The sequence below is a fragment of the Excalfactoria chinensis genome, chromosome 3 (assembly GCF_039878825.1).
Source record: "Excalfactoria chinensis isolate bCotChi1 chromosome 3, bCotChi1.hap2, whole genome shotgun sequence".
NCBI lineage: Eukaryota > Metazoa > Chordata > Aves > Galliformes > Phasianidae > Excalfactoria > Excalfactoria chinensis.
Genome location: NC_092827.1, coordinates 26380014 through 26403396, shown reverse-complemented (window position 1 = coordinate 26403396; position 23383 = coordinate 26380014). Strand labels below are relative to the sequence as shown.

General features: G+C 36.5%; 1 protein-coding gene across 2 annotated transcripts in view; it reads right to left on the bottom strand.

The window, feature by feature from the left end:
* The window catches only part of COL19A1 (collagen type XIX alpha 1 chain), a 181761-nt gene that overhangs the window by 97682 nt on the left and 60696 nt on the right, over positions 1-23383 (bottom strand). For both annotated transcript variants that reach the window (XM_072333644.1, XM_072333645.1), the window contains exons 11-12: positions 18501-18554; positions 14541-14585 (exon numbers count right to left, since the gene is read on the bottom strand). In XM_072333644.1, the coding sequence (XP_072189745.1) occupies positions 14541-14585; positions 18501-18554 (99 nt within the window). The remainder of the gene's footprint in view (positions 1-14540; positions 14586-18500; positions 18555-23383) is intronic.

Here is a 23383-nt window from a genome sequence, read left to right as displayed (position 1 = left end):
CTATATCCTTTTTGGTAAAATTGTTTGATGACATATTCTCAGAACTGAATGAAAAATTTTTATCCCAAGGTTAAAGTTTTATTCATAAAAATCAGGCAAGGTGAAACATTATATTTTACATTATTATTATTTTTTTTAATCAATCAAGTTTGCTCTGTAGGAGCCCATCTTCTATCTTAAGTCCTGTGTTTTAAATGTATCTTTGTAGTATCCCTAGCAGAATGGGATCATGATACTTCTCTTGGACTTCCACAAGTGTTTGCACTTTTACAAAATTCTGATGTTTTAGTACTCTAAAACAGAACTAATGCTTGAATTTGGCTCCAGGGTGTCAAATACACTATTTTTAAAATTCCATTATCTTGTGTGTCTATCAATAGATTAAAAATTGAAAAGAAAAAGTGGTCCAATTTCATTAGCACTCTATTTTCCCTTCCTTAAGTAAATACTACAAATGGCTTTGACTTTCAGCTGCAATTCTTTAAAGTTCTGTCTGCCTTTCAGTGGGGAGGTTTCTGTTTATACTGGCTTAGTGTTAGTGTTGAATGAAGATTTTTCCGTAGGAGGAATAAACCAGCTTCTTCTCCTGTCTCCTAAGGAACCTAAAGCCAATCTGTTCTTGTTAGCAGCTGACAAATAGTATTGCTCTCACAGAACATAGTATTTTTTAGACACCCATATTTTCATGATTTTGGCAGGCTACTGCTATTGTTATTTAGATTCTGAGAGATGTTGTGCAGATGGTTACAGTAACGTCAAGTGTTTGCACAAGTTGATGGACTGTTATGTCTGTTCTTGAAAGGCTGAATTTCTATTTCTACCACATGACAACAAAAATAATGTCATTTTCTGTAGCTGAGATTATTTCTGAGTTGTGTTCATCAGACCCACAGAGACAGCAGTAACATTTAACTCAGTTTTCTCAGGCTACATTAAGTTTGTTATGGTCACAGAAACACAAACTTTAGACCAGGAGCTCCTTGAAGTTTCAATAAAGTTCTCATGGACTGTAGTAAAATCTAAATGTGTGATGTTTTCAGTCATCTGATAGATACGTATCTGAGAAGGAGACTTGATCTGTGCTCAAAATATGCATTTCTTGTTCATACATTACTAAGGGCAATTCATAACGCAGCTTGACAAATAATGAATAGTTGTCTTCTGAAAAACACACTAATTACAGCTTTCATGTAAGAATTTTCCTCCCTTGTTGGGAGGATCAAAATCCACAGCTATCACATCCCTGGCAACACTTGATTAAAACCACCCCATAGGATAGGGTACATGAAAACAACTGTCATATTTCTATTCTAGCTAGGCTACAGTGAACTGTCTAGACTAAATGTGTCACAGGACGTTCTGTAGCCTATTGTAGGGGAGCGGGAACATTTAGAAAGAGCATCCTGGGAAATTTTATCTTCATCTGCCAGATGGCTATTAACAACAGAAGCAAGTTTAGGTTAACAATAGGTAACTACTTTTATTTAGGTTAACTATAGGTACTCATACATGGACATATGTCAAACTGTTTCTGCATGTGTATACTGGCCACGTCATATCAAGAAGATCAACATCATTCCTTCCCTTGCCCCCAGAGGCACCTAAGACAACTGAGTTATCATTTACTGCCACAGAATCTCTGAACTTTTGTGGTAAATTAACTGTTCTCCTAAGCTAGCTTCTTCAGTTTCTTAAACACAGGGGCAGTCAATGACTGCAGTGTACAAAGTAGAGGCATAAAGCTGCTGATGGAGTTAACTACATTAGACATACATGCACACTTCAGTACTGTTTACCATCTTTTAGCTTTTGGACAAATCTCTGATAACATCCTTACTATAGTTACATTCACATTAGCAAACAACACTGCATGACAGAAAAGGATCTATGGAGCAAATGATGCAGAGAACTAGATTTTTACGTATCTTGGAGGAACTATTCCAAATCTACTTAAGGTTTGCTTTAGTCTGTTTTCCTCAACCCAACAGCCATTATCAATTGCCACTCCTTAGGCTTGATCCCGGAATGGATCTTTCAGTTTAGCTTCACTCAAAAAGAATTATGTTGTTCCTTTTCAGCCCTTAAAGCCATCCACAGTACTCTAGTACCTCCTGGTCATTCAGATACATTTGTTCTTCTAAAGGAACTGTTGTTGAAGAAAAGCTAGAAATCAGTCTGAAGAAACATAATCTGATGAGATACAAACCAGTACACAGAAGCTGTTTTCTGGTCAAAAGAGTTCCTTGATTTATTTGCCTTCCTAGATGTCACACAATGTTGCAATATCACTGCACAGGGGTACTGAAGGTAGAAAAAAACAGCTGGAAAGGAGGAGATGAAGGAAGAAACCTGTTCTTCTCTTTGACACTACTACCACAACAAACATGAACTGCTGATAAAGGGAGAAGAAATAAGCACTTTGGAGATGTGCATGTTGCTGATGTCTTAACAGGTTGTGAAAAGATTCTCCTACTCGCATCAAATTTTATTTTTGTTAAATTCACAAACAACAATCCTCTTCAACAGTGACCACCACCTGATTGGCCATTTTCTCTATTCTCCTTTCACCACTCTCTCTTCTTTAAGCCTGATTCAAATCCCAACTGTAAACAATGCTCTAATTAGATAGTCACTCATAAACTACAGGCTTGATTTACACCTACAGAGTTCATTGACTTAACTACAAGTATTTCATCTGCAAATTTTCTTTTAGCATTCATGTTTATTGTAGAAATATCACATCAGAGAAATTTCTAAAAGCTATTTTGAATGAGTCTAAACTTAATAATTACAAGGCTATACATGCATACTGTGTTTTATTAGACTATCCTATTGCCTCTTCTCATTAGATACCTGTCAGTACTCTGCAATGGTGCACGTCACCATCTTGCTGATAGGTGTAGCTGCAGAACACTGATAGCCTTCTTTTATGGAGCCCTGCCAGCTCATTCGCATAGCCTTTACTTACTCAGCAACTCCTAAAAACTGCCTCCACTTTCAAAGCACTTCCCTTTTTTTTTTTCCTTTTCTTTTTTAAATCCTTTTCTGAAAATATGCAAAGGTATTAGTGAAGTGTACACAGCTTTTAGAAAAGTGAAATGGGGAAAACACATGAATAAATACGTGTCTGTGAGTGTTTGTACAACATGGAAGCTAAGTTATGAGCCAGAAAATGTGGAAGGGAGAAAGCACAGGTAACCAAGAGCTAATACAGTATTAAAAAAAGCAAGCAGACTAACCAAATGCAGAAGCAGAGATACAAAAAGCAGTTTGAACAAAATGACTGGATGTTGACCTATTGACTCAGAAAAGATGATATTTTAATTCACTATAATAAATTTTATCACTTGAACTAAAAGGCTAACTAGCTGCAGAAGAGAATGACTCCTGTTTCTGGTGAACCAAAGGCACAGGCTGAGTGTGAGTCGTGTTCTACTCATCATAGAACACAGACAATTTACTAGCCAAGTTAATAAAAAGCAATGAAACCGCAAATTCTGTACTCTACTTTTGACTCCAAAATGGAGTAAGATTTATTTCTAACAGCCCAAATACTGGCTTGTACCTTCTGAAAGGCAGGGACACTCAAATGGAAGAGGTAGCTGTTTCTATAGTAAAGCTGTCCCATTTCAATACTGATATAACTCCTGACTTATTCCTCCTGAATTATTCTCCGTCTCTTCCATCTTCCTCAGAAATGTACTCATATATATGGTCAATTCTTCCTGTTTTCTCCAAGAATTCCCCTCGAAGTCTGTGCCCACCTCTATCCTCTCTTCTGTACATGAGTACCCTAACCTTCACATTCACTTCACTGGTAGTACTGAGTTCTTAAATCAAAACTAAGGACCTCATCATATCTGTGCAGACACAAGATGATGCTTTCTCTCTACCCTTACTGGTGGTAAGGGCTCCTCCAGAATACATTCCTAGACGTTAAATGTGCAATACTTCTTATAGATAAAATCATTACACTGCTTCTATATTGATTGCAATTTATCAAAAATGATGATGAAAAGGTTTGCAGTCTTAGTAATTTTCAAACTATTGCATATTTCCAAACATTTATATTTATATCCCTGGATGTATCTTCACAGAGACAATCAAGGTAGCAGAGAAATAACTGTTTACAGAAACAGTACACCAAAGTTGTCTGGCACTCTGCTTTTGCTATTTATTAAACTTTACCTCCCAGCATTACAGAATCTACAGTGCTTCTGACACCCCAGCTACTTTGTTCAGAGCAGGCATGGCTGTTTCTGCACTGCATGTTTCAAAGACACTATGAATCCTTTTCAAGATAAATATTTTAATTTTACAAATTATGAAATTGTGACTACAACTGATAAAAAGATGTTTTCATTTCCACTACACTTCTACTTGCATATCACAGACTTTTAAATATGGAAAGATACATTTGAGCTCAGAGGTTGGTTGTGTTTCAGGGGGTAAAAATCCTTTAACTAATAATGAACAAATGTCTGTGTTCTCAACTCTCTCTTATACTCTTCTATCAAGAGTGAGATTGTGAGACCAACAGCTCTCTTTTAGTGCAGCATACCAGAACAATAAAATAGAAAAAGTTGAGAAGGAGAAATAACGTAAGATTGAAGCCCCGTCCCTGGAGGTGTTCAAGGCCAGGTTGGATGGGGCCCTGGGCAACCTGATCTAGTAAACATGGAAGTTTGGTGGCTCTGCCAGGCAGGGGGGTTGGAGCTTCATGATCCTTGAGGTCCCTTCCAACCCAGGTCATTCTGTTATTCTGTGATTCTGTGATTATTAATTTCTGTACAGATATGTGATTTCCTATACATATACATAGGGATCTTGGCTACTTATAAGAGTTATCTAAAATCAAAATCTCACGTGAACTTGTGTACTAAAAAAAAGTTAAATGTCTGAAAACCTTGCAAACAAACTATTGAGATGAAATTATTAGGAAGATCAAATACAAATCAGTTGTCACAGCAGGCAATACTAAGTAAATTGGTATTTAATTGTTAAGATACAGCTCAGGAATAATAGATGCTTATTGATTTCTGATTGATAAAAAAAAGGAGAATAGGAATCTTCCAGTAGAAGAAGTAGAGGACACTGAATTAAATTAACAGGATACAGTTTCCAAATAAACAAAAGGAAGTGGTTCTTCAAACACAAAGATAAACAGCATAATTCCTCACCACAGGATATTGCAGATGCTTAAAGTTTACATGAATTTGAGGGGAAACTGCATACACTAATGGAAGATAAGTTCATTGAAGGCTACTAAATTCACTGGAACCACATCTGGCTGAGATTGCAGTCAGGAATAATTGAAGGCTGAAGAGCATACTGAGAGAAGCACTGTGCTCATTTTACTTTGTCCTCTAGCTTTTCCCTAGGCACCCCTTCTGGCTACCATTAGAGGCAGGATGCTGAGCTAGATGAGTCTTTAATCTGACCAAATGGGTATCTGTAAATAAATTAAACAGTGATACAGCTTGGGACCTGGAACTTGGTCATCTGTATCAATAAATTGATAGACCCCAGCTGTGAACGTCTCTTGCAGACATTTCAATCAGGCTAATTAACACTTCCCTGAACAGTTCCCAGGCACAGCTGAAGAGTTTGATAGGCTATGGACTATTCACATCAAGCAGTATTGATGACGCCTGTTTCAAAGAGAAAGTGAGTTAAAGTGTAAGAAAGGAAGCATCAAGCCAGATGTCTCAGAACTACGGGACAAGCTCTGGTAACACTGAGCTTACTAGGATGAAATCCAGTAGGACTGCTTTTATTACAGGTTGGAACTTGTAGAGTTAAAAATATGATTTTCTTCTTCCCCTAAAATATCTGCCTACAAGCTTCTCTGTGATTACATATAACAAGGTCTGTGATAAAAATGAATCTGTCAAACAAAAACACTGTCATGCCCATTAATTGATGGTTGTCCTGTGGAAAACAACTAACTTCATTTGACTTAATGAAAAAATATTTCTAAGTGGTATTCAAGATTTCATAGCAAACTAAAAAATATTCTTCCCACCAAGTTTAAAAGAAGTGAATTATAAGCTAGATGGTTACAAGATGAGAGGGAGAGAATTCTAATACTTCCCTCTAAAGCATTAAGAGATGAGTATGAAATAACTCAGGTCATGTTTACATACAACTGGTAAAGCATTCAGCCTTGATTGCAATAAATATGCTTTAAAGGACTTAGATCAACATACTTTAAAAAAAAAAAAATCAAAGTAATTTTATGGATATCAAAAGCAAGGAGCCATACCTTCAGCAAACTGGCACTGACAGCATCACCATCCAAACAAAACAAAGGAAATGGCATCAGAAGGTAATGCAGAATGCATTTTCATTCCTCCAAAAATCATACCAAATAACAGAGGTATATGTAGTAGCCACAATTTATATCCATATTTGCAGCTTACTGAATTTAGTATATTCTGTACTAAGTAGTATATACGGAAATGCTGAACTATTTGAAGCAGAATCTACAGCTGATAAATAGCACTGTCATTTTTTATTTTACTGTTTTTAATTATAGACTTTCCACATCCATTGCTGCCTTCTATCCCATGACCAATAACTTCTATTTTTCATGTAGGCTGCAAGCTTCCTCAGTACCTTTGATGTCTTGTGTGGACTGGTTTCGTCACTGAGATGTACGGCACCCTCATGAAAATATCAGCAAGCAAAAATAAATGTTGACTAATATCAACTAGCACCACAGAAAGCTGACTCCTTCTGTATTTACTTATGTTTATTTTAAAAAATGCTTATTGAAGACTGAGAAGAAAGAATGACTATACTATACATGAAGACATAGTGGAAGTGTATAGCCATGTATTTTCTGAATGAATGCAAGAAAAAGGAATATTTTATTAGGTGTGATAGGATGAAGTAGAAAATGTTAACCTCCAGGAAATCTTCCTGACACTGAGGTCTGTTAGGAATTTTCTTCCAAAGGAAATAGAGGAAGCCCTATTTCCTGGAATAATTCAAATTGAGCTTCACAAAATAGTAAATATATACAAAGAACATCCTGCGTTTAGAATAAAATGAAGCAGATGACAATTTTTTCTACACTTAGGCTGGACAAGCCCCAGATTATCTCTCTTCTTGCATATATACACAGGCAAAAGCAGAATCAAAGCACACAAAAAGTAAAGGCTGAAGGACGAAACTTTGGAAATAATGTATGACTGTCATTATGGCTCTACTCCCAAAGGTTTCCTGAGTCAAATATATGTATATTTTCTATTTATAACATTTCATTGAGAAATATCAATCAAAGAGTTGCAGTTAAATAATCAATTTAACAAAGTGTTCACAAGTGAACAGTATACAGTATCTGCCTCCCTGAGTTAAAACAGAAACAAGAAATGAATACCAGTATTTTGAAGAAGCTGAGTGAAAAAGGAATTCAGGTTTCCTAGCTCTGTCTAGTCAATATTATCTGTTAGCAAGAATCCTGCCATACTTGCTTGGCTATAGTTAACATATAATATGTGCTGCCTTTTCAGTCAACACTTTTCCTAATAAAATGGATCTGTTACACACAGAATTCCATATTGTCATGAAATTTATGTGGTATTCAGGTTCCAACTGTCCCTTAACACTGATGTTTCAATTTTCTAGTCCGATTACAGAAATAACAGTACCTATACTCTAGTGAATATTTATTATAACCAAGAAGGAAGACAAGATGAAAAAATGGGGAACTGAAGAGTACGAGCTAGAGTGATCAAAAGAAGCATGAACCAGGAGGTAAAAAAGGATAAATTACAGATTTAACAAAGGGAGGGAGGGGGGAAATAAAGTACTTTAGAGATCATTTATCTGACCAACTAACAGGCTTAGGGTCATCTCCAATTCCCATGCGATACACACAATTCAGGTACCAAAATAAATATTAATAATAAATAATAATCCAATTCCATTTCCTAATATGTGCTACATAATGCCCATAAGGATTTGAACAGGATTGTTCATAATCATAAGGATTGACAGGATATTGAAGATAACGGCACCAAGGACAAGTCTGTTGGCCTCAGTATTTATTACCACATCAGCAGTAATATTTCAACTTACATAATTTTCAAGTTCTCAGACCTTAGTATGGGTTCATTTTGGGTTTAAACTAGCAACTAATCTGAAACGAAGCACTTAAACATCTTGCCTCAGCAAATTAAGAATTTCCCAATTACAGTATAGAAAGTATCATCATAGTATCATAGTATTGTGCGAGTTGGAAGGGACCTTAGAGATCATCGAGTCCAACTCCCGGGATTCGAGCCCTCTGTGTAGCAGAGCGGCACTTCTACCCCCTGCTCCACAGGGGGGGATTCGAACCCGGGCCCCCTGGTGTTGCAAACGGGAATTCTACCGCTGCGCCACCGGAGGCACACTATTGGAGACACAAGTGCTACCTAAGTGTAACAAAATATTTATAATTAGGTACTGAGATTTCTGTAATTCTTTTTCATTTAAAAATTAGCTACTGCTACTGTGTATATGAATCACTTACTCCTCCCCAGTGACTGTATTTACACAACTCAAACTCAACTTACGCTTCAGCTAAAGCTGCCTTTGTTTTAATTTATTGGACTGAGGTTTTTCTCCAGTTAGAGTAAGCAGAGAGTCATTAAATGATGTACCAAATTCTGTGACCTAGCTTTAAACAAACATTTTAAGAAAACCTCATGTTTTCAACCTCTGTAGTTAGAATGGAGACACATTTTGTGGCCACTTTTGTTAACATGGTTTCTCCTAGCTTCGAAAACTGCGATTCTGGGTTTTCTGTTTTTTGTTATCTTTGGAGGATTGTGAGGTAGTTGACATCAGAACACAAGGAACTTTACTGCTATGCAAATTCCATATGGCTCAGATTCTTGTCAGCTTATTATACAGATATTCTCTGCATACACTAATTTTTATTAGCCTACTCTGTATTTCATTTCCTTTTTAACATTTTATGCAGTACTGCTTTGAAGATTCATCTTGTAAGTAAAAATGTATTTAGAAGATTCAAGGACAGAACTTCAGCTATTGGAATTGGCACAGCTTGTGTGAATGAACTATGACAACACAAGCAGAGAGACGCATGTCATTTATTGTACTAATAAAGTTATAATATTATTCTGTTGTTATTTGTCTGTGCTTAAATTTTGAAGAGATCTTTAGATTTTATGCAGATCAATTTACAACCATTTTTATTTAAAAATGAACTGTTTCATAAGGTTTCAGCAAACTAAACTAAAGCATCTCGGGAAGTGCATATATTCTCATCATCCAGGCAACCATGCACTACCAAAAGAGACAGTCCAGCTTCTATGAGGAAGGAAGCACCAGCTGACGGGTGATCAGTTGTTTGAGCAAGGGTACTTTTTTCCCCAAGGTGCGACACTCTCAAAGGTGTACTAAAAATGCATCTTAAAAATTTCTGCCTATAACTTATTCTAGTGAAAAAAAAAAAAAAAAAACTAAACTAAAATTGCAGAGCATGTCCATGAAAATCATTGAGTCATTAGACAGTTTTTTTCCTAGTCCATTGTCTGAATTAAATATGTAACCACAATCCGCCTCTCCCCCCTCCCCCCCATATTTCAATATTTTTTTAAATTATCACTTTTTAACACTTTTTTTTTTTTTTAACATAAACTTATAATGTGAATACACATCCCAATTCAGAAAAATATCATGTTCCTGCGCACCCTCATAAAATCATCAGATAACTGAGGCTGAAGTGACTGCAGGAGGCACCTGGTCCATATTCAGTTAGACCAGGCTGCTCTGAGATTGTTATAAAACCCCCAGGGTCAGAGGCTGTACAATGACTTTGAGTAACCTGCTCCAGAGTTTTACTGTCCTATCACTGAAAAACATTAACTAAGCATTAAAACCAAGCATGGATATATATTGAAAAACAAACCAACTAGCTGTTCTCTGTGCTCATGTAATTAGACAGTGGTGTAAATAATATATGGAATAGTTTTGATACTATTAACAGAAAATGGAAAAGTCTTATGAGACAATCTGATCTTCCGTAATAAATAAGTCTTCCTATTTATCATTCCTTCTTGTAGAACTAGGGTAAAAAGTGCAAAACAGTGTATGAGCAAATTACTTCTGTAAAAAATCACAGCATTAAATTAAGAATTCTTTCCTAATGGCTATCTAATATCTTCCTTGCTGCACCTCCAGCCTGTTACTCTTCATGTTACCCATATCAGGAATAGGAAATATGCCATTCCCTTCCTCATTGCAGCAGAGTTATATATTTGAAGATTGTTTACACATTTCTCTTCAGCTGACTATATGCTAACTAACCTTCCTCCAGGGCTATATGTTATTCAGACCAGTTATTCTTGTTGATCTCCTTCCAACAACCATGAAGTTGAAGCTTTACCAATATCTAGCACAGAACTACTTCATTAGTATTGCAAACAACACTTCTCTTTGAAACATCTTAGAGTCTTTCATTTACAACTGCCTGACTTCATTCCCTCACAGCCAAGAAAGCCAACTGTGTCTTGGGCTGCACCAAAAGAAGCGTGGCCACATGTCAAGGGAGGTGATCCTGCCCCTCTGCTCTGTGCTGGTGAGGCTTCACCTCAAATACTGCATCCAGATGTGGAGTCTTCAGTACAGGAGAGACATGGACTTGCTGGAGTGTATCCAGAGGAAGGCCACAAAAATGACCCAAGGGATGGAACACCTCTCCTACAGGGACAAGCTGAGAGAGTTGGGGCTGTTGAGAAGAGCAGGCACTAGGGTGACCTGATTAGTATCAAAATGGGAGCTACAGGAAAGAAGGGAACAGACTCTTCAGCAGGTTCCGCTGTGATAGAACAAGGACAAATGATAAGTAAAAAGTCTTTTACAGTGAGGGTGTTGAGGCACTGGAACAGGTTGTCCAGAGATGCAGTGGATGCCTCATCCCTGGAGACTTTCACAGTTAGGCTGGACCAGGCCCTGGGCAACCTGATCTAGCTGTAGGTATTCACTGCAGGGGAGCTGGACTAGATGACCTTTAAAGGTTCCTTCCAACTATAAGGATTCTATTCACTCAGCTTCATATCCAAATAATCCAAAGGTTTTAATTTGTGAGTGGATTCCTCTTTTTTTCACCCTCAAACCATATTTATTCTCCCCTACAGATATCTCTTTGTACTTATACCTTTTTGTTAGATTCTATTCTGCTAGGCTATATCTTTGATGTGCCAAAAACATTCTGGATTTTAAAGCTGTTTTCCAGCCACTAACAGTCCATACCATAGAATTACAGTTCTGAACAGTACTTGAATGAGGATAGATTCTCTCAGTATAATCTTCCTTCCTGTCAGCAAATCCATTAAAACTACTCCCAGTGTATATAATTTCAGTCATGCTATAGAAGAGCAGACCAATGCTTTTGTTGCCAGTTGTAACACTATCTTGTGAGACTATGACATTGGCTGCCTAACACAAAGAAAACAGAATATAAAGGAGGATTAAAACAAATTTACACTGAGAGTATATTATTTTATGTAGAGGGAAAACTCGCAGCATTAACACCAGTACATGCCAGTACTGGTTCAACCTGAGAGGAAAAAAAACATACAACCAAAAAAGCCTCCAAACAAAACAAAGGTATATCATGAATTCCAGATTCCTGAAGGAGACCCACATGTGGCAAAGAAACCTTTAAATAGCCCGAAGGAATCTCCCTTAACACACTGAATTAAAGATGCCTCCTGTATCTTTGACTTACATACAACCAATCACTTTCACCTCAGTTGCCCACAACAACCCCAAAGCTTTCTCAGACAAAACAGAAAATACAACAAAGACCAAAGTCACTGGTTTGATGTGGTGAATGGAGAGGTCATGGGCTCAGCTGATTTCAAATATTCAATCCTATGGAAAGATATGATCATCAAAAAAAAGGATTGTTCAATTTAATTCACTGCACACACGGTGTCACGCCTTATTTGTTGCATGTCACTAGAAGTGGAAGCCAACTTCCTACAAGAAGCATTCAGTGCTATTTTAAGTTTCTGAATTACTGTTGGCAGCTGCCCCTCCATAAAGCATTCTCCTCCAGCAGTTTTGTGCCACCTCTAGCTGTGGTGAGTTGGAAATGGCAAAGACCTAATGTTCAAGTAATTGTAAGCCCACTCAGGGTACAGTGCAAAATAGTACGCAAACACTGTCCTGTACTTTGATGTGCAAGATCTGGCTGAGGGTATTTCATTAGTAAAAATCAGATTTTACGTTCTAGTCTTTTTAATCACGCTTGACAGTCACAAAGTTGCACAGATATTCTGGACAGTGTGTCACAACGCAAGAGTACTGATGCATTTTTAATATCAGAATTTAATAATTGGAATATGCAAAATTATTCAAACTATGGCCAAAGTTAATCACTTACAGCCCAAACTCAGCTGCTTTGTGTAACCTTAAAAGCCACCCCTCCTCATATGTCAGGATATGAAACTTCTAATGAGACTGTCTTAGATTATTTTTGGTAAACAAGGACCCTTCTGCTTCTGTATTTCCTCTTCTTTCAAGAATAGATTAATATATTGCTAACAGTTAAACTGGAAATACATTTCAATGGATTCTTTTAATTAAATTCTGAATTTGAAGAAGAGGACAAAAGTCTAAAATGTGCTGACTCAGCTTCCACATAAGAAAAATGTTGCTGTCACTCATGTGGTCATTTTATCTCTGCCTTAGTGTAAGGGAAATCAAGCAGAGAGAGTGACAGCAACAGCCGGATCCATGTGCCTGTGTCCAAACACAATTTATTCATATTATATAGCTCAAGGAAAGCACGGCACAGCTGCAGAGCAATTATGAGGAAAAAAAAAAATCAACAAGCCCTTCAGAAGTGATGAATAACGATGCACTGGAGGAAATAAGATCTGTCTATGAAGCTAGAAACACTCAACATTAACAAGTGCTTTTTTTAGACTGAATCTTCAAGTGATAAACGTTAGTTGCTATGGATGCTGACTTTTACTTCTGATATTTCTTCCTTCCTGGTTACTAGAATACTTCCTCCTAAAAAAAAACTGTAACTTTAAATCTGCTAAATTAAACCATAACAACACATTTTCTTTAAACTATCAACATTGGAAAGCTGGCTGACACTTCTAAAGAAGTACAGGGGGAAGGTAAGTGAATATACCCATGTACAAAGCAGGAATATGTTGTGTTTTCTTAAATTCAAATGCTGCCACCCACTCGCCATTTTCTTTAGTCTGAATATTGCCAGAATCTCAGCATGTTTCATCCTTCATCTTGAAGAACATATAAACATCTGAATATACAAAACACATTAAGTGAAATGATTTTCTGTATCTTATTCACACAGTGAGCTGAGGCACAGAGAAAATATGCATTTTTAAGTCACATTGCCTAAACCAAATCAGTCAGAACACAACTAATAAATCACTAACCAAGTAAAATTTGGTTAAAGAGCTGAAGCTCAGCTAAAACCTGTTATAGCTCAATTCCTATTACACAAGCTAAGATGGACCAGACCCTTCCACTTGTTCCTCAACATAGACTTACCATTGGTGATTTGTTAAGCATTTGAAGTTGTGCAGGAATATTGGCTTAAGCCATCTAGAGCAACCCAGATCAGCATTCTGTCAGCTAACACAGCCTTCCAAAGAGTCAGTCTAATCCACATTCTAACACTAACATTTTTTCAACTATTTCTGACCAAAGCAGAGCATATGCAATTACAACAAACTGTTTCAGATTCCATTTCTGATACACACTGCTGTGAAACAAGGAAAGGTTTCTCTTAGAATTTGCACTTGCAATTTTTATGCCAGCTAGGAAAATAAGAAGGCCCTTAAAACAACATGCCAGTCCATCAGTGAAGGGGGCAAAACTGGCAGACTAAGGAAGAGGTACATGCATTTGCATTCCATAAGGACAAGTCATCATGTCAATCTGGCTGAAGTCAGATATGTTCAGTAGACTAAAATCATGTTAGCTGCTGCATAGGTATGCAAAAGCATATTTAATAAAAACTAATCTTTTAAATCTAGCTGTCAGTTATCATGCTATATTAAACAGAAAAATTTTCAATGGTAATGAATTTATGTTCTTAGGAGGAAAAGAATGTAAAAATTTGATAATTACATTCAACATATTTCAGTACGTTCTATATAAAGTGAATTTGTAATTAAAAAAGGCAACAACCAAGTACTATAAATACCTACATAATCTCATCATACGTTCCATACAGTATAAATAAACATTTACTAGTTACCATAGAAATTCAGTAGCAATAGACATCACTGGAGTCCAGTAGTTATGGTTCTGTAAGACTTAATTATTAAATATTTTCTTAAAAAAACATGGTTCTGAAGGAAGTGCTGATGACACTTATTAATATGCATAAATAACTGCTTGTTATTAAGCCTTTTCAGAAATCACTGACACAGAAAAAAGAGTTTTGTTTGTGAAATAATATGTTCTGAACTAGGTTCCACTTTAACAGAACATTAAAACAGAAAAATAAGCAACATGTCATAATAACCTACCTTTTCACCTTCTTCACCTTTACTGCCAGGAAGGCCATGTTCACCCTGGAACACAAAACAATACAAGGAATATCTCAAACATTCTTCAAATTACTACATTCCTTAAAATTAGTTTTATTACATTGACCTTTTATTGTGGGAATAAAACAGAAGAAACTATATGGATAATGATAGTCTTGCATTCAAAAATGTGTGAAACCATTACAAAAGTTGTCATGGCTTTTTAATAAGCAATAATTCTTTCATTCAGCCTAATGGATATTCCTGGCTTTAAGAATTCTAAACTTTTGATTCTAAACCTATTCATTAAATCCTGGTATTCTTCTGCAAAATCAGCTTTAATACATTTACTCCTATCAATTCCTGCATATTCTTTTTTAAATATGGCTAGCCAGCCATGAAGTACCCAAAAACCCACCCCACTTAGCAAAAGATACAGATTAAACTTACTGAAAGAAAACCCATCCCTTCCACTTCGAAAATTCTGACCAATTAATGAAATATTTTAAAATAATAGGAGTGCAATTTGCAATACTATTTCAAATTCAGCTTATTGCAGCAGTCTGAATTCTTTAATAAATGATCTTACAATAAAAAAAACCTGTTACAATGCTCCAATTTGATAACTTCTACCTCAGAAGCTAATGCAGCAATCTTACTATGCTAATATCTCTGTCAAATGGTTTGAGGCCTGAATGCATTACAAAAATAGTATCTATTTTTGTCAGATCTTCATTAATGCATTTTTGTTTGTTTAGTAACAGATATTACAGAAATAGAGCCAAAATTATATACTTGTAGTAAAAGGCTTACATAATTTAAACAACAAAAACAACAACAACAAAAAAAAAACACACAAAAACCCCAACACCACCACAAAACAAACACCAAACCTATACTCTTTCTCCATTAAACCACCTAGCAAAGGATAGTTTACATGTCTTCACCAGTGTCAGAATACAATCTCACTGGCTCAGTACAATGCACATGAGTTCTAGTGGTCTGAAAATGAGGAGACTGAAAAATTTCTGAAGTAAAGCACATGCCATTTTTCTAAATTACTTTAAAAAATTGAAGTGAGTAATGTCTAAACTCTAATGAGTAATGTCTAAAACCTCCAGGGATTTTCATTTCCACATATAGAAGTCTGGGGTTTAAATGAGGTCAAGTAAAACAGCAGGCTACAACTTGCAAACTTCCTAGCAACCATTTGTCAAATTGTTTAGCTGATACAGTATTGTGTAGCACACATCTGGGAATTAAATTTGAAACTTAGGAGAGATGTAGATTTATGGATTATCCAACAGCTCTGCACTTTCAGGAGGTGTCTGCAGTAGCTCTTCCCTAATTTCTTTTTATTTATTTTTTTTCCGCTGGAGTTACAGAGGCATTCATCACTTTAGGGGTCAGTTTCAGAAGCATGACCAAGACCAAGCATGCAGAATGTGATCTAGTAAAGTAACATTCCATATGTTCTTACCTAAAAACGTAAGGTAAATTGCTGAAAGAAATTTCTGAACATACGCAAATTTTATTCTGCTTCCCATTCCTTTAAACACAGCTAATTTCTATCTACTTCTGACAAATTTCCAGAAACAAAGCATTTTCTTCATTTAGCTTTCCCATCTGAAGACTGCAAATTCTGCCTTTATTCAGTTCACATTCTATTATATAAAATTCAGTCTTACATAAATTCAAAATTTTTTTGGTTGGAGTTTTTATCCATTGCCCTTTCCTTTCACTGTCCACCTCTGATAAGTCTGGCTCCAAATTACCTGCATCCTCCCATTACTTGCAAAGAGCAGTAAAAGCCTACTCCCACCCACCTCCCAAATAATTGTCATCTTACAGCTGAACAGGCCCAGCTTCCTCAGCCTCTCCTCATATATCATGGTCTGAAGCCTCCTGGCCATCCTGGTGAGCCTTCACTGGCACCTAAATCAGCTGCTCTCTCTCTTCCCAGTAGCCTCGAGCTGGACAGTCACAAAAGTGCAAAATAATCATCTCCCCTGACCTGCTGGCCACAATCTTGCTAAAGCAGCCCTCACACACGGCCTTTTTTACCACATTGTCATACAGCAGGACTATAATAAGATTTTATTTATTTATTTATTTATTTATTTTGTTGAATTGTTTGAGTTGCAAGGGGCCTGTAAAGGTCATCTAGTCCAACTCCTCTGCAATGAACAGGGACACCTACAGCTAGATCTAGTTGCTCAGAGCCTGGCCCAGCCTGACCTTGAACGTCTCCAGGGACAGGGTATTCACCACCGCTCCAGACAACCTGCTCAAGTGCTTCATGATCCTTGTCATAAAAAAAAACTTTGTTCTTATATCCAATCCAGATATCCCCTCTTTTAGTTTGAAACCATTCCTATCACAACAAATCTTGCTCGAGTGTCTTTCCCCTTCTTTCTGTATGTTTCTTTCTACGTTTCTATATTCATACTGGACAGCCTAGCTCTGCTTCCACTTCCATACATGCACATTTTCTGGCATACCACAGCAGACTGATCTTTAGCTTTTACAACAAAGCTGCTCTTACAGATCAATCAGCTGCCATGGCTACTTAAAACTGCAGGACAATCCCTAATGTATCCCTTTGACAGACTCAACAAACTCAGTGCCATGACACTCACCTCACTGGCCATGTTTTCTACAGTCCCTGCTGAACTCCCTGCAGTTTTTCCACAACTCTCAAGTAGTAAGAGTGGAAGAGGTCCAAAGCACAACAACACTTCAGATCACCAATACCATTCTCCTTGTGTAGTTGAATGGTTTACTTTATTCACAATAGCAGACTATTATTTTCTTATATTCACTTTCATGTTCGTACCCAGTTAAAAGAAAATAAGAAATGTAATAACAGAAAACATAAAGAGAACATTAAAATAGTAGTCCATATTAGGCAAGGGTAAGTTGCTTCAAAACAAAACACTAATGTTGCAAAATAACACCTTTAAGACTGACTTGAATTCTTCTTTTTGTGGCCAAATTCTTATGTGGTAAGCTAAACACTTCACACAATGTTTTTAACAGACAGTCACTGTTTTCCAATTCATACTCAATATGGCACTCATAATACAATTTTTACTACTATTTAAATACAGTGCAAGTCAAGAAGATTCTAGCTTTGAATGCATATATTCATAGAAAATTGTAAGTATGTTGTGAAACTCAATGCTGGCTACCTCATCTGCTGAGAAAATGTTCCCTTTCTTATTGCTGTAGGAAAGATCTGCCCTAAAGATATGTGAATCATCCTTTTGCATGATGATCATGCTTATCAACACTTGAAATTCTAAGTAAACTATGGTTGTTGTTTTTTTGTTGGTTTTTTTTTTCATTAGTCCTTTAGTTTTTGGAAGCAGTAAAACCATTTTACGTATGATTTTCTGGAAGGAATTAAAGGAATTAGCCAGATAGAAACACATGACACTGGGATTTCATTCCAAACACTTATGCTTAAACATAGCTCCAACTTACTGAAAAGAAAATCAGATCATGATGAGTGTCAGGCAACTTTAACAAATATTACCAGTAACGTCTGTAACGCACAAGCATCTTTTTGCATGTTCTAGCCTTCCATCTCTAAGGAGGAGTAAAAGATAAAAATGGAAGAGTGCAAGAAACAGTACTTCCCTCATCTCATTTTGCTGAGATCATGAGGCTCAAATATCAGATTCTTGAATCTGTATATCTGGTGGCTGCAAACATCCTGCAAATTTCTGAGAAGCAACTGCTCTTAACACAAAGTAACACTGGCAGGCACATCTGTGCCACTGTACCTCATGTCCTTTCTCTTGTGAGCTGATAGTGAAGTTCCTTTGTTGTGCTATACAAGTTTAAAACTGGATATGCCATTCAAATACAGTGCAGATAAATACTGGAGAGCTGGCAAAAAAAGCTGTTGAAAGTGAAATAAATTAACAATTTTAAAATTATTATTATTATTTTTACCTTGGAACCAGTAAGACCAGGTATGCCAGGAGCACCCACTAAGCCAGTGTCCCCCTGAAATAAAATGTACATAACCATCATTCTTTCAGATCTAAGTCATGACTAAGCTAAATTAAGAGAGGCCATAACAAATCACCAGAATGTTTGGTGATGCACTGCTTCTCATTCTTTTCGTACAGAAGTATTTAATTGATTTCTAGTGTCATTTATATCTGTTGTCTTGTTTTTGGTTGAAATACACTTCATTTCAGACAGTTAACAATCACAGGTGAATGTTTTGACAGTGAAAAGATTATGCTGTTAAATGACTATCTCTTGTACCTCCTGTTTTGCAAAAGCATAGCAATTCCCCTGTACAGCTACTACAGCTGTAGAACTCTTCCTCCTCAAATACCTTTCCTCATGTGCCCCTCATGATAACTAAGAATTTGATTAGGATTTTTAAATTCCATTCAAGAAACCTGATGCTTCGGAGTTGTGTTGCAATTGTGCATAGATAGAAACAAGTTCATCAGAAATGTTTCCAAAAGGCAACTGTCCCTGCTCAATGCCATCTTTAGCATCTGAATGACATCTACTTTAGCAGAAAAAAAGAAAACCCAAACAGAAACAAGTAACAAGTACAGTCAAAAACCTATTAATATTGCATTTAGAATTACAGTTGAAATTAGTTCAGTCATTTCCTTCTCCATCTCCATTCCTTCTTAGGAAAGTGAGAACCAGGCTATGCCACTGAAAGCTAAGAACTAACCTCCATTTACAGAACCATGATAATATGCCACAGTGGAGAACATTGGTCTCAATAAATCTGAAGTTGTTAAGCTAAGTTCTGTTAGATAAATTCATCCACACTCCTATGACATCAAGTGGGAGCTTAGAAGGCTTATTAAAGGGATCTAAAATCAAGTGATTTCTCCATTCCATTCATGGGCCTTAATTTCTTGACAGAAGTTTCCCTGAGTAACCTGTATACCACCCAAATAGTATTTTAGCCAAGCCAGAGCTCAGCGACATAAAGTTCTGAAAGTTCACTTGTTTGATTCCAAGCCAAGTGGAAGATAAATGCCTCACAAACAAGAACAGAGACAAAGGAAAAGCTCCAGTCTCTCTGAACAACACAAAGAGCCAATAAAAGAACAATTACTCATCAAAATGATACAAGTAATGAAGCATGTAAGTACAAAGAAGCCATGACATGTAACAATTAAAATACAGACTAAAATAGATTGTTAAAAATTACATTTTTATAATTCCACCCATGGCACAATACCTAACAACTTTCTTACGTCTCCCCTCTTTAAAAATAGGTGCTAGTATGATGTGGAAAAATTCTAATTAAGATTCACAAGTAATCTTTATTCCTTCATTTCCCCCAAATTCACAATATGAATACATGATTTCAAAAGCATCCCTTGCAGTCTAACATTTACCAGATAATATTTTATCTTCATTACTACATGGGATTAATATAAACTAGATGAAAAACTGCATATTCCCTGCTTTTTTCTTTGCTTGTTTTTTTATGAACACAAGGCATAGTTGTTTTGTCTTGCATTGTTTAATAAGCATTCGACAAATTATGACCCCTTCAACACAACAATGCACAAATAATCTCCCACAGCATCAATACTGATTTTCATTAAATCTAAAATAATTGATGTTGTAACTGCTTTAACCACTTTGGAAGTATTCAGTGTACATATAATCAGGGTTCTCAATGTATTTATGATTTATTGATTCTTAAGTTTTTACCTGTATTTTGATTCCCTATAAAATCAAGGATACAGTTTCTAATCGAAAGTTTTCAAGATACAATAAGCTACCGAGTAGTTATGTGCTTAGCAACTATCCCAGAACGCATGCTATTTTTATAAGAATTTTTATACCCTGGTTTCCACATTTTGCTGTTTTTCCCTATAAGAAAAAAAACTTTCAAATAAATGAAGAAAGAAAAAAGAAAAATGAGAGGCTAATCTAAAATGCAAGTAACAAATACACTTAATACAGTTCAGGTATCTGTACTATGCAACAGTATGCCAACATGAATTAGGTACCGCACTGACTAAGAATAAAAGAAGAATTTTCATCAGTGACTCAGAATGTGCTTTGCTATTTAAATTGTTTTAGGTATTAGCACAGTTTATAGTCAAATATATTAGAACTTTGTGAGATTCTCCTCATGACTGGAGAAGAGAATCACTTTAAAATATTTCAGATACATATTTTACCTCCAGCTTTTTGCTAAAATAAAATAAAATAAAAAACAGGCAGATGTTTCCTCAGCAGGAGGAATAAGCAGTCTTTTATATTTACTGGGGCACTGCAAGGAGCTTGATTTACAAATAAACTTGCTACCTCAGAATTACTAGCAAGGAAACTAATCTTAATAGAAGTAAAATCAGGGCAGTTAAATGGTACTCACTCTTCCAATAATTTATAGGTATGTACCTTCCATTATCCTGAATATGCCCGACCTTTGGAATAATCTAATAGTCTGGTGTTTTAAAACGAGGACAACTATTTTTAGTATTGCTGAAATGGAGCGGAATGTTCAACAATGTACTATCACAAGGCTCTATCAACATCCTTCCCCTCGTAACAACTACAGAGCGAGTCAAGAGCCACCAACAGGGTCAGACTTTTCCCTTTAACAAATTAACAATCCCACACCAATTATACTCCATTAGATGACATGTTCCTTAACCTACTGGAATATTTCCTTGTTTCTCTAAGCAGGCTCACGTTAATGGATGGAACCACCTGATAAAATATTAATTATTTAAAAACATACTCAGTTGATATATCCAGGAGTCACCCTGTGAAACTTCAGGAATGGTTACATCAGGAAGCTTGTGCTAAATATTATGACACCTTGGTTTCACTGCATCTACAGATCCTTTTGTTCCCGTTTGGCCCCTTCTGAACTAAGAAATGCTAAGCACTGATAGGCTGCAAAGGCCCTAATAAAAGGCCCACAGCTCCTTCATGCAAACTGAATCCACGTGAACAAGGCTAAGAATGTCCCTTAAAATAATCTCATGAAGGGGCTCAGACAGCTCGTTTCCTTTCCTCCGTTCTGCTTCCTCGACAATCTCAACATGCCAGGCACTCCACAGTTTGGCCAAGTGAGTGAGGGCTTGTCAGAGGGCTTGTGCATCCTTGTCTCCCAGTGAACAGGGCTCCTGTGGCTTTTCTATGCAGCTGCTCAAAAGATGGCCATATGAAATCTACTAGAATGACATAACCTGAGTTCAAGAGGTGTTAATTTTCCTCATTTTCAGCCCTTCCTGTATTTGGGACAAGTCTGACATTTAGCCTTTCAGGCACCTAGAAGTTAACATACTGAAAAATAGACATTTAAAATTTAGGCCTCAGTTCTTGGCACACAAGCTAATGAATGAGCAGGTAGAAACAAGCCCAGAGCTCCTGAAAATATTATCACAGGACTCCTTACTCCAGACTGCACTCTCTAGTTGGCTTTGTTTCCTTTTTAACTTTCTATTAGCATGTGCTGACAGGGTACGATTACCACAATATCTATATTAAAATACATAAAGCACACATGTTTTTCAAATAAATTGTCAAAGTCAGAGGTTTCTTCGCTCTATAAATTGTTTTCACACAAGAGAATTCAGAGTTCTGAAAATGCCCACACAAAAAGACTATCCCACTTATTTCCATGCATTGTAATGTAGGAAATAAATAGGCTTATACATTGCCTTTTCTTTAAAAAAATTGATAAGAAACTAGCCAAAACCTCTGTCAAGGAGAAACTTTTACACCATCAACAGAAGTATCATCTGAAGCAGACTCAATTGTAGATGTCCTTTATTCTTTTGACAAATACAAGTGATATTCACTACTATCAAATGTCCTTAGAGAAATGACAGCTGCCTTTATCTTCTTGACATTCCCCATCAAGGACTGACTCCTCAGCCCTGAAGACAGGCTACCAGTCCCCATTCCTAAATGCCACTGATTTCAAGAACAGAATTGGAATGCAAGGAACTTAACAATAAAATAGAGGGAAAAATAATAAAAAAAAAGAAGGTAGAATGCATTACCAGTACATAACCAGGAGGTTTACATTTAGTTCCCAGCTGTGCCATGGTTCTGTGCAACTTCCAACAGCTGATTTATGTCTTATTCTCCTTCCCTCTCACCTACATTATTTTTTAGGATGAAATTCCTTAGTATTTGCAGTGCCATCTGAGGAGGTGATAGTGGAACATTACAAACCAGTGGGAAGTTCCACATAGTGTCAAAGAGTAGCAGAATAGGGCAGATTCTCTTTATTCCTGCCTTACTATGCTCTAAAGCCTGATGGGTTTTTACCATTTTTATTTATCTACTTTTCAGATTGCATCTAATGACCCAACCAGCACCTTTTTCAAAGGCCCATCACTCTGTTACATTTCTTAGATAAGAAGAGTCAGAAGCACGCTGTGATTTATGACTGTTAAAAGTGGGTATTGTTCAATATACTTTCACATCATTATTTAAAAATACATGAATTGAACATGGTCTTGATAACAATCCAGCTCAGTTAACCTGTGACATCATGCAGACAGCATGAAGAAACTGCAGATAAAAAGCATGAAAAAATTTTATGTGGAGTACTGAGAATAACAAAATGGGTTTCTGTCTGCAGAAGGTTCTGAAAGATTCATAAGGTCTTACAGACAAACAGTTCAGATAATTAAGTCCAGGCTGCTAGCTACTTTGATCATCTGAAACAAGACAATTGAAAAAGAAAACTGAAATGATCTTATACTCATGGACAACTGATTGATTTTATAACTACATTTTTCCTTTACAATGGGTCAGTCAAAAGAAAAATTGCCTGGACTTACACACCAGCTATTGATTTTTTGTTAACTCAG